General features: G+C 35.4%; 1 protein-coding gene across 2 annotated transcripts in view; it reads left to right on the top strand.

Annotated features, from left to right (window-relative positions):
• The window catches only part of dgat1b (diacylglycerol O-acyltransferase 1b), a 72,723-nt gene extending 60,767 nt beyond the window's left edge, over positions 1–11,956 (top strand). For both annotated transcript variants that reach the window (XM_042741209.1, XM_042741208.1), the window contains exons 3-17: positions 1,641–1,681; positions 2,753–2,838; positions 3,385–3,437; positions 3,963–4,068; positions 5,407–5,535; positions 6,629–6,700; positions 6,856–6,959; positions 7,325–7,363; positions 7,461–7,502; positions 7,594–7,638; positions 7,773–7,885; positions 8,052–8,117; positions 8,307–8,394; positions 10,731–10,793; positions 10,918–11,956. In XM_042741209.1, coding sequence (XP_042597143.1) covers positions 1,641–1,681; positions 2,753–2,838; positions 3,385–3,437; positions 3,963–4,068; positions 5,407–5,535; positions 6,629–6,700; positions 6,856–6,959; positions 7,325–7,363; positions 7,461–7,502; positions 7,594–7,638; positions 7,773–7,885; positions 8,052–8,117; positions 8,307–8,394; positions 10,731–10,793; positions 10,918–11,082 — 1,212 coding nt within the window. In that variant the 3' untranslated portion in view covers positions 11,083–11,956. The remainder of the gene's footprint in view (positions 1–1,640; positions 1,682–2,752; positions 2,839–3,384; positions 3,438–3,962; positions 4,069–5,406; positions 5,536–6,628; positions 6,701–6,855; positions 6,960–7,324; positions 7,364–7,460; positions 7,503–7,593; positions 7,639–7,772; positions 7,886–8,051; positions 8,118–8,306; positions 8,395–10,730; positions 10,794–10,917) is intronic.
• The last annotated feature ends 2,234 nt before the right edge of the window (positions 11,957–14,190 follow it).

The raw sequence follows: 14,190 nt of genomic DNA, 5'->3' as shown, positions 1-14,190 counted from the left end.
TTTTAGACTTATTCACCTTTATTTTATAAAAAAAAAAATTTCCCTAGATTTTATACAATTATTGTGCACCCGTGATTTTTCTAGAGTATCTTTTGCTGCTGAATCATCCACTAACCTAGTTTATAATAGTACTTTTGTCAAAGATTGTGATTGTATATTTTTTTCATTTGTTGTTTTTCATTAAAATTAAGTTGTTTATATGTAGCAGATTGTGTTTAACACACAAAAGAGTGATGATCAGGTCAACACAGAGAAGTAGAAATTCTACATTGATTTAAAAACAAAAATACGCCTGTATCGGATTGGATCGGTATCGACAGATACTCAGAATTTTCGGTATTGGATCGGTTCTGAAAAAATGGTATCGTTCCATCCTTAGTTCACATAATGCATGTGAGTCATGTGGAAAAGTTTGGCTTTCTGTCTGTAATGAAGTAGATGCGTTTGTCCTTATAGAAGCTAAAATATTTTCTTTTGGACTTTGCACTCTCTTTGGACTTTGAACTCTCGACTTTAGTCCATAAAAGAAACAACCCCATCATTTTTACTTTAAACTGTTGCTTCTGGCTAAAATATGAATCAACAATCTATAATAATACTTCTTCAAGTGAGAAAGTCCATCCCCTGTTGTCCTTTCACATCAAAATCAACTGACATATTTGTTTAGAAGTGCTTTAGACTGTTTTATCTGTGCATACTGGATGAAAAGGTAATATTATAGAAAGAGTTGTTTCTTGCAAACATGCAGCTTTTCACATAAAAAGATGCTCATATATGGGCTGGAGTCTTGTGGATTTCCTGTAGATTATTTTAATGATTTTATCAGTTGTTTAGACTCTCATTCTGACGGCACCCATTCACTGCACAGGATCCATTGATGAGCAAGTGATATAATGTTCAATTTCTCCATATCTGTTCTGATGGAAAAAATAAACTCATCTACATCTTGGATGACCTGAGGGTGAATACATTTTGAGCAAAAATAAATTTTTGTGTGAACTATTCCTTTAATGGACTTAATTTTAACAGAAGAAAACCCACACTAGTGAGAGAATTGTATTGCAATGACACATTTTAAGTAACGTCGGATGGTGTGTGACAGACATGTGGCATGTGAAGAATCGTTGATCAGTGTGTCTGTTTATGGAGACACACTTAATGCCAAGTGACGCCTAAAAATAAACGGCCCAAAACAGCTTGTCTGTCTAAAAACACTAGCTGAACATGGAGGACAGCCAGCCAAGTCCTTGTCTTCAAAACTGTGAAGAATGCATTCACGCTTTTCAACATACTGTTAATGTGAGCTTTGACATGACTATTTTGTCCTCTGCAATTTTTTTTATCCAGTCTTTTTCTTTCATATTCCATTGGTACGGCTCTGCTTGCATTTGCATTTTCTTCCTCTTCTTCTCCATTGTTCTTTCTCATTTTATACATATGAATAAGTGTGTCTGTCTTCTGTATAGATTTATGGACATGAATTTCAATATATCTCTGCAAACTGTGTACAGACAGTGAATAAGGATCTTTGGCGGATTTTATTCTGGTGGTTCTGACATGTTTAGCTAGTCTTAGTGATGTATTCTTGCATTGGTTTTCATTTGTTTTCTTCACGAATGTGTGTTTCTGCTCTTTTGCAGGTTTTGAGCAATGCGCGCCTGTTCTTGGAAAACCTTCTCAGGTACGAATAAATACAATATGCATACAGTTTCTTGTGAAACAGCCAAAACATATTTTGATTGTTTAAAGTCTGGAAAAAAGGAAGGATTCATCCATGCATGTTTAATTATTATTATTTTTTTTTTAACAAAATGTCACAATGTCTCCTCTCCACTTCTGCACTTCTCCCATTATTTAGTCCACTTAAAACCCAACCCGTCTTACAATCGACTGCAAGCTTGCATTCAGATTTTCCTCTATCCAATCAAAAACTGATGGACTGAACAATGTCCATAGTTTACATTTTTTCTTTTTTGATAATCTGTTTCACTTGAATGTATTTCACAATACAGAAGAAAAGGTATGTTGCTACTTCCATTTCACCATGACCTTAATGAAATTTAATTGGGAGATTTGTTGCTTTTGGTACAATTATTTTATCTTAAAAATGGCAATATTAAGTTGCAGTGTTCCAATAATTTTGGCCACCACTGTATATCAGCGTGTGTGTGTGCGTGTGTGTGTGTGTGTGTGTGTGTGTGTGTGTGTGTGTGTGTGTGTGTGTGTGTGTGTGTGTGTGTGTGTGTATTTGTAATAATTTTTCTGTCATAATTTGCTCTGGAGTTCAAAGTGTCTCCAAGAATAGGAACAGCAGAATGTGGTCCTGAAATGTTCTCCAATAACTGACCTTTATCTCAAGCATCCCCACTGAGCAGGTGTCGAATGGACACAAAAGTGTTAAAACACATTCTCTGCAGTTCAGCTCTCTCTGTGTTTTGAGTGTCATGCCGATGAAGATGAGTCTATAGGGTTTGTTTGATAAGTGTACAGGCTTTCCTCTCCCTGAGTGGAATGAAACACTGAACCCCATGCTGGGAGAACCATATGCTGTCATCATGTTGCACACTGCTGCTTGCAGACAGTATGTATACAGCTGCCCGCAAAAACTGCCGCAAATAATCAGTGGCTTTTAGAGCAAGAGACCAGGATAGGAAAAGAAACATGTTGTGTCTGATATGTATAAATATTTAGACATTTAAAGGTTTGGGAAACATACCTGCTTTGTAATTCACAGCCATTCTTTGTGTCGTAGGTATGGCATTTTGGTGGACCCCATTCAAGTGGTGTCATTGTTCCTCAAGGACCCTTATAGCTGGCCTGCTGCGTGCCTAGTCATTGGTATGTATTTTAAGGCAAAATCTGCATATATTTCCCAGTTTTGCCTTTTCTTTTGTTGTCCAGACAGGGACGTTATTAAAATTAGACCAGTAGACGACACTCCCACATTCAAATAATGATTTGCAGATTGTCAAAATACTTCCTTTTTTAATCTACTTAAATGTAGATTGTTTGTATAATTGTGCATGTTTCAAAGACATAGAAGGGTGTAATTGCTTTTAACTCTCAATCTTTATAGTGCAATATGTGATTCTATCTTGTTTATAGCAGGTGGTGTGATTGTTCAATGTATGACTGCTGTGTGTGTGTGTGTGTGTGTGTGTGTGTGTGTGTGTGTGTGTGTGTGTGTGTGTGTGTGTGTGTGTGTGTGTGTGTGTGTGTGTGTGTGTGTGTGTGTGCTGGCCGTCTGCCCTGTTGTAAGGCTCATCCTGAGGGTGCAATTTTGACCCTTTCATTACACCCTGCAACAATGCTTTTATTACTGCAACTGCTTTTATTTTTAGAAATATGATCTTGTTTTACAATATAGCAATTCTTTGCTTGCAGTTTCTAATGTTTTTATACTTGTGGCGTTGTACACTGAGAGGAGACTAGCCATGGTGAGTTCAAAACCCATTCACATTTCTACATTTAATCAGTTTATCCTAATGAATAAAGACATTGTCATAAAAAAATAGGGGTTTTGTCACTTCACACAGTATAATTTGGCATTTAGAATTACATTGAGGGGTTGTGAAGAGTTCAATTTAGAGGGCAAATTTGATACATTGCATTTTAAAAAGCCTGGCATATTTGAGAGAGCTTGCAAAGTATCAGCACATTTACTCAACTGGCTGAATTGAAACTGAATGAACTTATAAACAGTTCAGGCATTTTGCTGATGTTGTGTGAGACTTGCATAAAAAATAAATTGTAGGGCTTTTAGAGAGGAGATGCACTTTTATGTGCACCAAATGCAAATTATGTTATATGCTTTAATGTGTCTTTTTATGTCACTGTGTTGAGATTTCTAAAATTTGAATATTGATTCTGTTCATTTGCCCGATTATGTTATTATGTAAACATGTATTGTTGTACATGTACTTGGATTATGCTATTAAATGTTTCCTCATTGTGTTTTCCAGGGGTCGATCAGTGAAAAGGTCGGCCTGCTGATCTACATTTTTAATTTAACAATCATCTTGTGTTTTCCGATGGTTGTTGTTTTGAAGCTGCCATCTATTACACCAGGTGAGACTATACATTATACAGAACATACACTTTTATTGTGCTTTGTGTACTACATAATAAAACACTAACATTACACAAACATGCACACATGCTATATAGTCAATTATAATATTGTGGTATATTATTATTTACAATGATGAATTTATACTATAATTTAATTGTATATATTTTAAAATGAATGATATGATTGACTGTACTATTTGGTGTTTTATTATTTATTTATTTGTATAGGTTACTGGCCAAAACAACAGTTATTTAATTCTTACATTTTTATATATATATTTATAATTATAAATCTTTATAATAATAATAATAATAATAATAATAATTAGTAGTAGTAGTAGTAGTATGACATTTTTAAAAATTAAATTTTTAAAGAAATATAATATCAGTGCATACCTATTGTATTAATTTACTCTCCATCATACTTGTTCTTCTAGATAGTCATCGACACAAAAACAGCTTTGTTTGTTGTTGCATTAATGTCGACTATAATATGGCATGTGATCATGTGATTCAGCTTGACCGAAATGATTGGGCACAACCAAATTATGATTTACAGACTAAACTAATCCACCTTTATACCAGCATTCAGATCTCATGGGCTCAGCTGGCATGTGAATCATATTTTATACACAATTGAAGATATAGCAGTAAACATGTTGTTGGATTAATGGTTATCAGTGGTGCTCAAGCAGTAGATGTAGGTTTGATTCCTTCACTCATTGTGTCCTCATTAGTGATAGACTGATATATTTAGTTATTTCAAATATCAAAACCTAAATTCAGATGCATTTTAGTAGAAAATATATTCCCTCACTTCCTCTTCTCCATACCACAACTTTCTCTGGCTCTTCTGTCCGCTCTCATCTGTTTGCACCATGGGAAGCGAAAATGTGCCTCCATCTGTCAGCCTAGTACTGCACACACTGCTCCTGTACCAGACAGCCAGGTCATTTCAGTGGGCCGTCAGGGCCTCTGCTGGTCCTACAGCCCTTGAGATCATAGAGGCACTCCAGAGCCCCTGCATGGACCATTTCCACCCAGCATATGGCTGCTATTGATAAAGCGGTGGTAGAGGGAGCATATGAGTGTGAGCCAGGTCTGTGTATGGTACAGTGGTGATGGGCTATGAGTCTGGACGTGCTGGGTCACGTGGCTGTGAGTTATGAACCATTGAAAGGGGCATGCTGTGGTGTTGTGATGGAAGTGCATTTGCATTACAAACCTCTTGTGTTCCTCATAAATTCAGGTATTAAATGGAAGAAGTGAGTTCTGTTTATGCCGAAAGCGTCTTCGTAATAGCATTTTTTCTGTTATTGTGTTCTCTTTATGCAGTTGGAGGGGCGTTTGCCTTGGGAGTCTACACCATCCTATTTTTGAAACTGTATTCATATAAGGATGTTAACAGGTGGTGCAGAGAGAGAACGCAAGCGAAGGCACGCAGCCTCTCCAGATCTCTTTCATGTAAGTAAATACATCCACCTCTCATCAAACACTATGTGCAGCAGTATGAAAGTTATGAAATACATATATATTGCTATGTAGTGCACTACATGGCCAAAACTAAGATGTCATTTTTGTCGCCCCCTGTTGGCTATCATAAAACTAGTTTACAATACTGTAAACACTATGCAGCAATAAAGACATTGGTACAGTAATTGGGGGCCATAAAGTTGCTCCATTTTAGCAACTATACTTTTACAATGAATGATTTCCAGTTGTTACTGAAAAAGGCTGATGAAAAATGTGTTATGTAAAAGAAACATTGTTTAAGATGTTAATACATAAACTAAAGTTTAAGACGTTGTTCATAAGCTAAACAGTCCCATCAGATTTTCACAGGTCGTTTTCATATTTTTAATGGCCAAAATAACAATGTTCTGTACTTTTTCTCAAAAATTGTGGATATATTTACAGCATTTTTTTGTGTTGTTTTGCAGTGAAAACCTACCAATAATCATGTGTTTATGTGATAAAATGCACAAGGCAATTAGTGACACAGTATAAAAATCTTCATAATAATTGTTAACCTTTTTGCAGAAAAATTACTGAAATAAGACAACAATGCAAGCTAGTTCACCCAAAAATGAAAATGCTGTCAACATTTACTCACTCTCTTATTTTGTTCCAAACCTGTAGGAGTTCTGTTCTTCTGTTGAACTCAAAAGAAGATATTTTGAAGAATGTTGGTAAATGAACAGATTACAATTGCCATTTACTTCCATGTGGGAAGAAAAATACTATGGAAGTCAATGACTTCTGTAAACTGTTTGGTTAACAACATTCTTCAAAATATCTTGAAAGAGGGAAAAAAAGAAAGTTATGGGAATGACATGAGGTTAAGTAAATGATGACTGGGTGGACAGTCCCTTTAATTCTTGCGATTGCAAGGTTGCAAAATTCCGAAGTGGTTAATGTAATCATTTTAGTCGACATGTTTTACATTAAATGCTTGTGTGGTGTGAGATGCAGAGACCTCATTCTTTAACTGAACATCGGGTTTAAATGACTTTAGAAGCAGATTTGTTTCTCTCTTGACATTTCCTGTGTTCTTTAGGCCCATCATCTTCATTTGCATCCAGTGCTATGCAGTCACATGTGTCTTACCCAGGAAATCTCTCTCTCAGGGGTAAGCTGTGCCTTACAGTCCAGTCACCAAATATTATTTCCAATCAGATTTTGTTTTATTTTCATGATATCTAACAACAATTCCAGCAGTGTCAAATACTATGACTTCAGATGACCTGAGAACTTGTAGTTAGTATTTTGACTTGTGTTTTTCAGATATGTATTATTTTGTTTTTGCTCCAACCCTGTGCTATGAGCTTAATTTTCCCCGCTCCGAATCCATCCGAATGGGATTTCTGCTCAGGAGGCTCTTTGAGATGGTAGGCTATTGGCTTAGACATATTTCCTGACAGTATTGACAGTTCTTGCTCATCATTACATTGATAACTTGTACCACCAGATTTGTTCACAGTATATTATCCCTTGTTTATTTTGTGAATATTGCATTCTTGCCTAAATCTGCAAATGGCAATAAATCATGGGAATTAGCTTATTGTTTGCACACAACTGCCGGGAGCCATGGCAGGAATATATGAGGGTAATTTTTATTTATGAAAGTGCTTCTTGTTAGAGCATAACTTCCATTTATAGCTTTTGCAAATTACACATTCTGTAAACAGCATTGTTAACATTCGCGTTTTATATTTAATGAGAAATCAAAATCTGTTTTGCTTGTCTGTTCCAGTTGCTCCTCACTCAGTTATTGGTTGGTTTAACGCAGCAGGTGAGCATCACAGTGCATTTGGTAATCACATCACACCTGCAATTTTCATGTCTTTGAGACATATTTCATATCTAATGTTCTTTCTGTTGTCTTTCAGTGGATGGTGCCAGTCATTCGAAGTTCAATGAAGCCATTGCAGGTCTGTTCATGTGTTTCATCTTCTGGGTTTTTTTCAGTGTCTTAAAAAGAAATGCTTTAATTAATTCTGTGAAACCGGTTTCATTTTGCAGGAAATGGACTACAGTAGAATGACAGAGCGTCTGCTTAGACTAGCAGTGAGTAAAACTATTTTCACTAAATTCCTCCTCAGAATAGAAACGAACTGTAAACCCGTGTTCAGATTTTTGCTGAAAAGAAATGAAGCAAGAAACGAATAATGGAATGAATACTGATTTGTATACTACTGTAGGTGCCCAACCATCTCATCTGGTTGATTTTCTTCTACTGGTTTTTCCATTCCTCAATGAACTTTGTGGCAGAGCTGTTGAGGTTTGGAGATCGGGAATTCTACCATGACTGGTGGTGAGCGATCTTTACAGTTATTACTCTTTAAAAAAATTAATGCAATAAATAAACGCTTTAAATGCTGTCATTCTGGTTTATATGTTCCACCTCCTTCCATTTCCATTTCATATGTGTAGTTTTTATTTTAAGTCTCAGATGGATTGTGACACTGTGTTTCTTTTAGGAACTCTGAGACAATAACATACTTCTGGCAAAACTGGAATATTCCTGTGCACAAGTGGTGTCTCCGGTGAGTGAACGAAGGTTTTGAAAGAGACCGCAGACAGCTGTTGGGAGGCGAGATGAAATACCACACAGTAAAACTCACAGAGACTATAATGAAGAGAGACTATAATGTGATCTGTCCACAAGAAATATATGGTTATTTACAGTTCACACTGACAGTGAGTTTATGTGCTTCTCTCTCCTGTTTTCAAAGGCACTTTTACAAGCCGTTGCTGAGAAGAGGTGCTGGCAAGTTACTGAGCCAATCAGCTGTGTTTTTCTTCTCTGCTTTTTTTCACGAGGTGAGATGTGCATAAATCACACGCTGTTTTAAATATTCTGTCGGGTCATGGCAAATAAAAGTTAACAGTCTGGGCAGGGTAGCAACCTGTGTGAATTATTCTCATTTTAGAAATGTGCTGTTTCTCATGAGCAATAGCGAAACACTGCGATATTTTAGAAGCTAGTGTGTTTACATACAGAATATTACTTTGGTTAATACTATTAAAATATTAATGAAACATGAACTAATAAAAGGGACAAACGTTGACCATTGTATACAGCTCACATGAAGTTAATTTGTATGTAAATCAGATCTTTACCAAATCTCAAAAAAAGAAAATCTACATTGGCTTGTAGGATTAAAAACAACTGAATTTATTTTAATTGTGTTTTAATTTTATTAGACAAAACATTATTCCATTTTAATGTTATCAGCCATAACATGAAAATAATTAATTATTATTTTAATACCTAACAATGTTATTTATTTATGTGATGGCAATGCTGAATTTTCAACAGCCATTACTCCAGTTTTCAGTGTCACATGATCTTTTAGAAATCATTTTTATCCGTTTTTATCAATAGGATACATTTTGCAAACAGTTGCAATGCCTAATATTTTTTGTACCATGCTTTTAGGATTCTTTGATAAAAAGAAATTTGATTTAATAGAAACCTTTTGTAACATTATAAATGTCATGAGTGTCACTTTTGATCAACTCAATGCTTCCTTCCTGAATAAAAGTATTCATTTCTTTTAAAAAAGAAATCTTACTGAGCCTACACTTTTAAATGATAGTATACGTTCAGATGTCTCTGCATATGCATCTAAGTAAGGAAGTATTTTAACATCGAAATAGTACACTTCACAAGTGAACATAAATGTACTAAAAAAATCAAAACTCTTTGGTCTCTTTGGGCATTGCGGGAAGCAGCTGTTCTCTGAAGCAGCTGTGTATTCTAGAATCATTTGTAAAATTCTAGATGTTCTCCACTCCCTGACTCAGAAGCAGGTGCCCAGCGTTTGGCTGGTAGCCACCGTTCTTCAGAGGAGATGAAGGTCAGAGTGGAGGGATGAGGAAGAGGAAGAACAGGCTCCTATCAGGCTGCTGTTCTCTGTGATAAGCTGTGAGCTGAGCTGGGGGAAGGGAGGGGGGGGAGGAATCAGGGAGGAAGATGTGTCCAATCCGCAGGTGCAGGCAGATAGTATTCTTAACCATCTTATTAAAAAACATTGACCTTCACAGGACGCCTCAGAAATGGACCCTGGATCACAGTAATGACTCCGAAAGCTCAGATGGAGAGTGAAGTTTCGTCTCACGAATATCTAAAACTGGAGCTGTAAAGATAACGCTGAAATTTTAAAAGGGGTTTATTTATTTAGAGCTGATGTGCTGAGGGTATGATCTAGCCCTGATCTAGTGAGGGGTAACAGGAAGGTCAGTGTTTCTAGACCCCTGGAGTTCACTAGAGGTTAAGCACAGTTAAAGGGCACAGTGATCAACCCTTCAGTAATGAATCCACATTTTGTGTTGTGATTCTGTGTTTCCTGGTGGGGATTGAGAGTTGCTAAATTCATGTAACCTGACAGAGTTTTGCGCACCACTCCTCAGGATTTAAAACAGCAGCGCTACAACAAATATGTATATTTTATACAAATTCTGAGCTAAAAAAATATAGTAATAATAAAAGAAATCCTGTGTTCTCTGTTTACTTTTAAATGAACGAGTGAATTCAAAGGAATCACTCTATTGTTGTAGTTGTCTTTAAATCAGTAGTACACAAAAATGAGAGCCACTACTCTGTGGCATTTAAAACAGCAGCACCACAACAAATATAGACAGTAAGAAATTAACTTTCTATTGCATTGTGCTTTCATTTTGGAAAAAAAAAAAATGAGTGAATTCAAATGAATCACTCAGCTGGTGTAGTACACAAAAATGAATTACTTATTCATCTTCATGTCATTCCAAACTTGTGTGCCATTCTATTTTCCGTCAAACACAAAATCAAAGAATTCTTAAGCAATTCTGTCGCCATAAAGTGGCAGTTCTTTGTGACCAGTGCCTGTTCAGCTCTAAAAGGACCTGTCGTTCAATCTTTAAATATTTCTACTTTTGTGTAAATAATGATAGAATTTTAATTTAAAGTCAATGAGTCATTTGTTGAATCAGACTTGTACTGAATAATGAACTGAATCAATCAGATGACTCATTTCTTCTGTGAATTACTGTAGCTTTGATAACTCCAGGTTAAAAATCCACAAATGGTAAAATGTAAAAACTGTACAAAACTAAGTCCTCTTAGAAACTTGGAGTTTAATGTGTTTAATGTGAGTAAATTTCTCTGTCTGCAGTACCTGGTCAGTGTCCCTCTCAGGATGTTCAGACTGTGGGCATTTATGGGCATGATGGCCCAGGTATGAATTTTTAGATAAAAAAGCATTTATTTAATATATATATATATTGTGAAAATTATCTAATTATCTATCCTTTTCTGTCAGTACTTTGTTTACAGTTAACTTGAATTTTATTTTGTTTCAGCTCCCATTGGCATGGTTTGTGGCCAGGTTTCTTCGTGGTAATTATGGAAACGCTGCTGTGTGGCTCTCACTCATTATTGGTCAACCTATTGCAGTACTGATGTATGTTCATGACTACTATGTTACCCACTGTGAGGATGACCCGACGATCGCCGAAGCTCTGTAATTACACTGTTGATCGTGGACTCGGCTAGGCAGCTAAACTTCAAAATATTGCTGTAAGACTTCTAGATATTTCAGAGGTACTAGTGGGAGTACACTGATACAACTGAAGAGTCCCGGCAGTCAGGTTTCCATAAAGTCTTCAAATAAACTCATAGCTCTAGGCTATGTTTAAACCTTTATGGACAATAACAACAGGCAGTCTATGCAAATCTTGCCTAGAACTGCCAGTAGAAATGCACAAGAGTCTTTAAGCTTCTGAATGTGACTCTACAGGTGTCAAGTATTCATTTTAACTTAACTAAATGAAACAGTCTTTATTTTTCTAAGGGTGTGTTACATGCATTACTATTAGTAACGGTCTGTCACTTTTTTTTTTTTTTTTTTTTTTTTTTTGCTTTTTTTTTTGCATTTTAACAATATTTAACAATATTTAACAATATTTAGTTTAAATATAGTGAAAACTCTGGGCATGCTGGACTTTTATTATTGTGCAGCTATATGTTGTTTAAATTAAATGCCAGTAAATTGATAAAATATGCAAGGAGAGTATGTACGGACACAAATGTGTAATTTTTTTAATGAATATATTTTTAAATCAATATGTGGGCAGACACTTTATGTATGTTTTTTTGTTTGTTTTTTGCAAAGGGATACGAGAGAAAATGTTTGTTAAATCCAAAGTATGTTACGTCCATATTTAATCCATATTTTATGTGTTACAATAAGTTTGAATTGCATTTTTATGTAACCTATCTAAACTGTTGTACACTAGCGTTAAGATGCCATCTGCGCTCCATCATCGGCATTATAGGACCTCTTCATCAAGAGTGCGCCACTTTGTGGCGAATGTTGAGAATAAACAACCCTGCAAACGATGTAACTGTGGAACCGTTATTTGTTTTTGTGAAGGCATTTATCAAGCGTAATTGTATTCACTAGAGAGAACCGAATGCATTGTAATCTTGCAGTGTGTTATTTTTCACAGATCAGGCCCTTCCAGGGCAATTTGTCCTCGCATGATGAGGGTGCCAGATCCTCACAATCAGTGCAAGTTTGTGATAAATGGCTTTTGAGATAAGTCTTATAATAGCCACGGGTCATATTGTATGAGCATCCTGTCGTGTTTGCCGCAGTGGCACAGACGCACTTCAGGAACTCGTGCTATCTAATAGGCTGATAGTGCTTCGCCGTGCTGCGATCTGTTCAGTATACATTGCCATACATAGAAAAGATTGGAACAGCCGAAGAATGATTACGGCGCAGAAAATCAATGCTGTTTATGTCACTGTTTATTTAGTTAAACTAATATCAAGTTTAAAACATCCCCACTTTGGTCTAAAATTCACTAGCATATATAATAAGCTTAGCTAATGCAGGCTGCACCGTTAAAAAAGTTGGGGGTCAGTTTTTTTTAAACGAAATTAATATTTGTATTCAGCAAGGATGGATTAAATCGAAAAAAGTGACAGTAAAGATATTTCAAATGTTACAAATTGATTCTTATTTCAAACAAATTGATATTTTGACATTTCTATTCATCAAATCTAATTTCACAAAAATAGGTCTATTAAGCAGCACAAATATTAAGCAGTTTTCAGCAGTGATAATATTAATAAACAATAAAAATTATTTCTGAAGAATAATCATGAAGACTGAAAAAATTCGGATTTGTCATAGAATTACAAATTACATTTTTAAAACAGTAAAATGTAATATCTGTAATAATATATTTAATACAATTTCTGTTTTATATTTTTGATCAAATAATTACCTTGGTGAGAATTAAAAAAAGATCTTGCCGATCCCAAATTTTTTAACAGTAGTTATAACAATGTAATAAATGTTTGTTAAAATAATGTTATGCGTAATGATTGGTTGTTGGAGTGTTCATGTCTATATTCTTAAGCGTTTATTCTCGTCTTTGTTAAGTTGACTTGAGGAGTGTGCGGGTCATTTGCAGGGCACTGACTGCACTGTCACTTCTGCTGTAACTGCACCAGAAAAGAAACAGAGACATATGACATTGATGTATAAACCAACAGGGAGGAGATGACGTTTTTCCGCTCTGAAACAGGTACCCAGCGTTCAGCTTTATGTTTTACGGTATATTTCAGCTCTAAGCAGATAATTGGCTTGTATTCAAGCCGTTCACTCCCAGTGTAATTCTGACAGACAAAACGGTGGTTAAAAATAAAGTACTATAGTTTTAAACCACTCACAATCTTTTATCTTTCTATAATCATGTAACCAGACACTGGGTCCTGACACTTATCCTTTAATAAGAGTGCATATCTGTTTTTGGACCCATTCAGTGCTTATTATGTTTAAAGGAGCTATTATACTTAAAGGTGTGGTATAGGCCTATGCTGTAGTCATGAAACAAATTTCTCTTGAAACATCACTCAAGATGTCTTCTGTGTTTTCTATTTCAGTGGAAACCTTATTATCCATTTCAGTGAAAACCCTTTGCCCCCTTTTTTCAGTGAAAATTAAGATCCAATGGGTTCTTTCATTTACCCTTTACCTTATACCACTAAATTGTTGTAACATTATATGGGGTTAGTTGTCACAATGGAACTTGCCATTGAACAGCCAAATATTTATTTATTTATTTATTTCCCAGCAAAATGTAAGCAGTAAAATAATAATCTAATTTATGAAACAAGCTTGAAATAAAATAACGTAAAAGGTAACAAACGCAAATATAAAAATTGTTTTAGCCAACAAATTCTGCAATAATATAAATTTATAAAATGTAAATTATGCAACAACGTTTTGAAATAATAGTTTTTTATGTTTAATAAATGTTTTTACAATATAAAATGCTTCTGTTGTTTGTATAACATTTTTCTCAAAAAAAATAAACATTTTATCAATTGAGATATATGTAGCCCTTGTGACAACTAGCCCCGTTCTGATCCCCATAGTCTGGACAGACATAAACCCGAATGAGAATGTGTTCCATTCTCTGTATTATGTCACTGTGACCCCCTGTTGGTCTGGGATTAATTCGAACCCATTCACCTAACAATGACCTTACAAAAAACACTTAATAAGATCTCTTCTGTTCTAGATGGTTATGGAACCCGAATAGGATATGGAAAGATTA

Source organism: Cyprinus carpio, chromosome B16, assembly GCF_018340385.1.
Source record: "Cyprinus carpio isolate SPL01 chromosome B16, ASM1834038v1, whole genome shotgun sequence".
Lineage (NCBI taxonomy): Eukaryota > Metazoa > Chordata > Actinopteri > Cypriniformes > Cyprinidae > Cyprinus > Cyprinus carpio.
The sequence above is the reverse complement of the archived record's forward strand: the minus strand, read 5'-3'. Positions and strand labels throughout refer to the sequence as shown.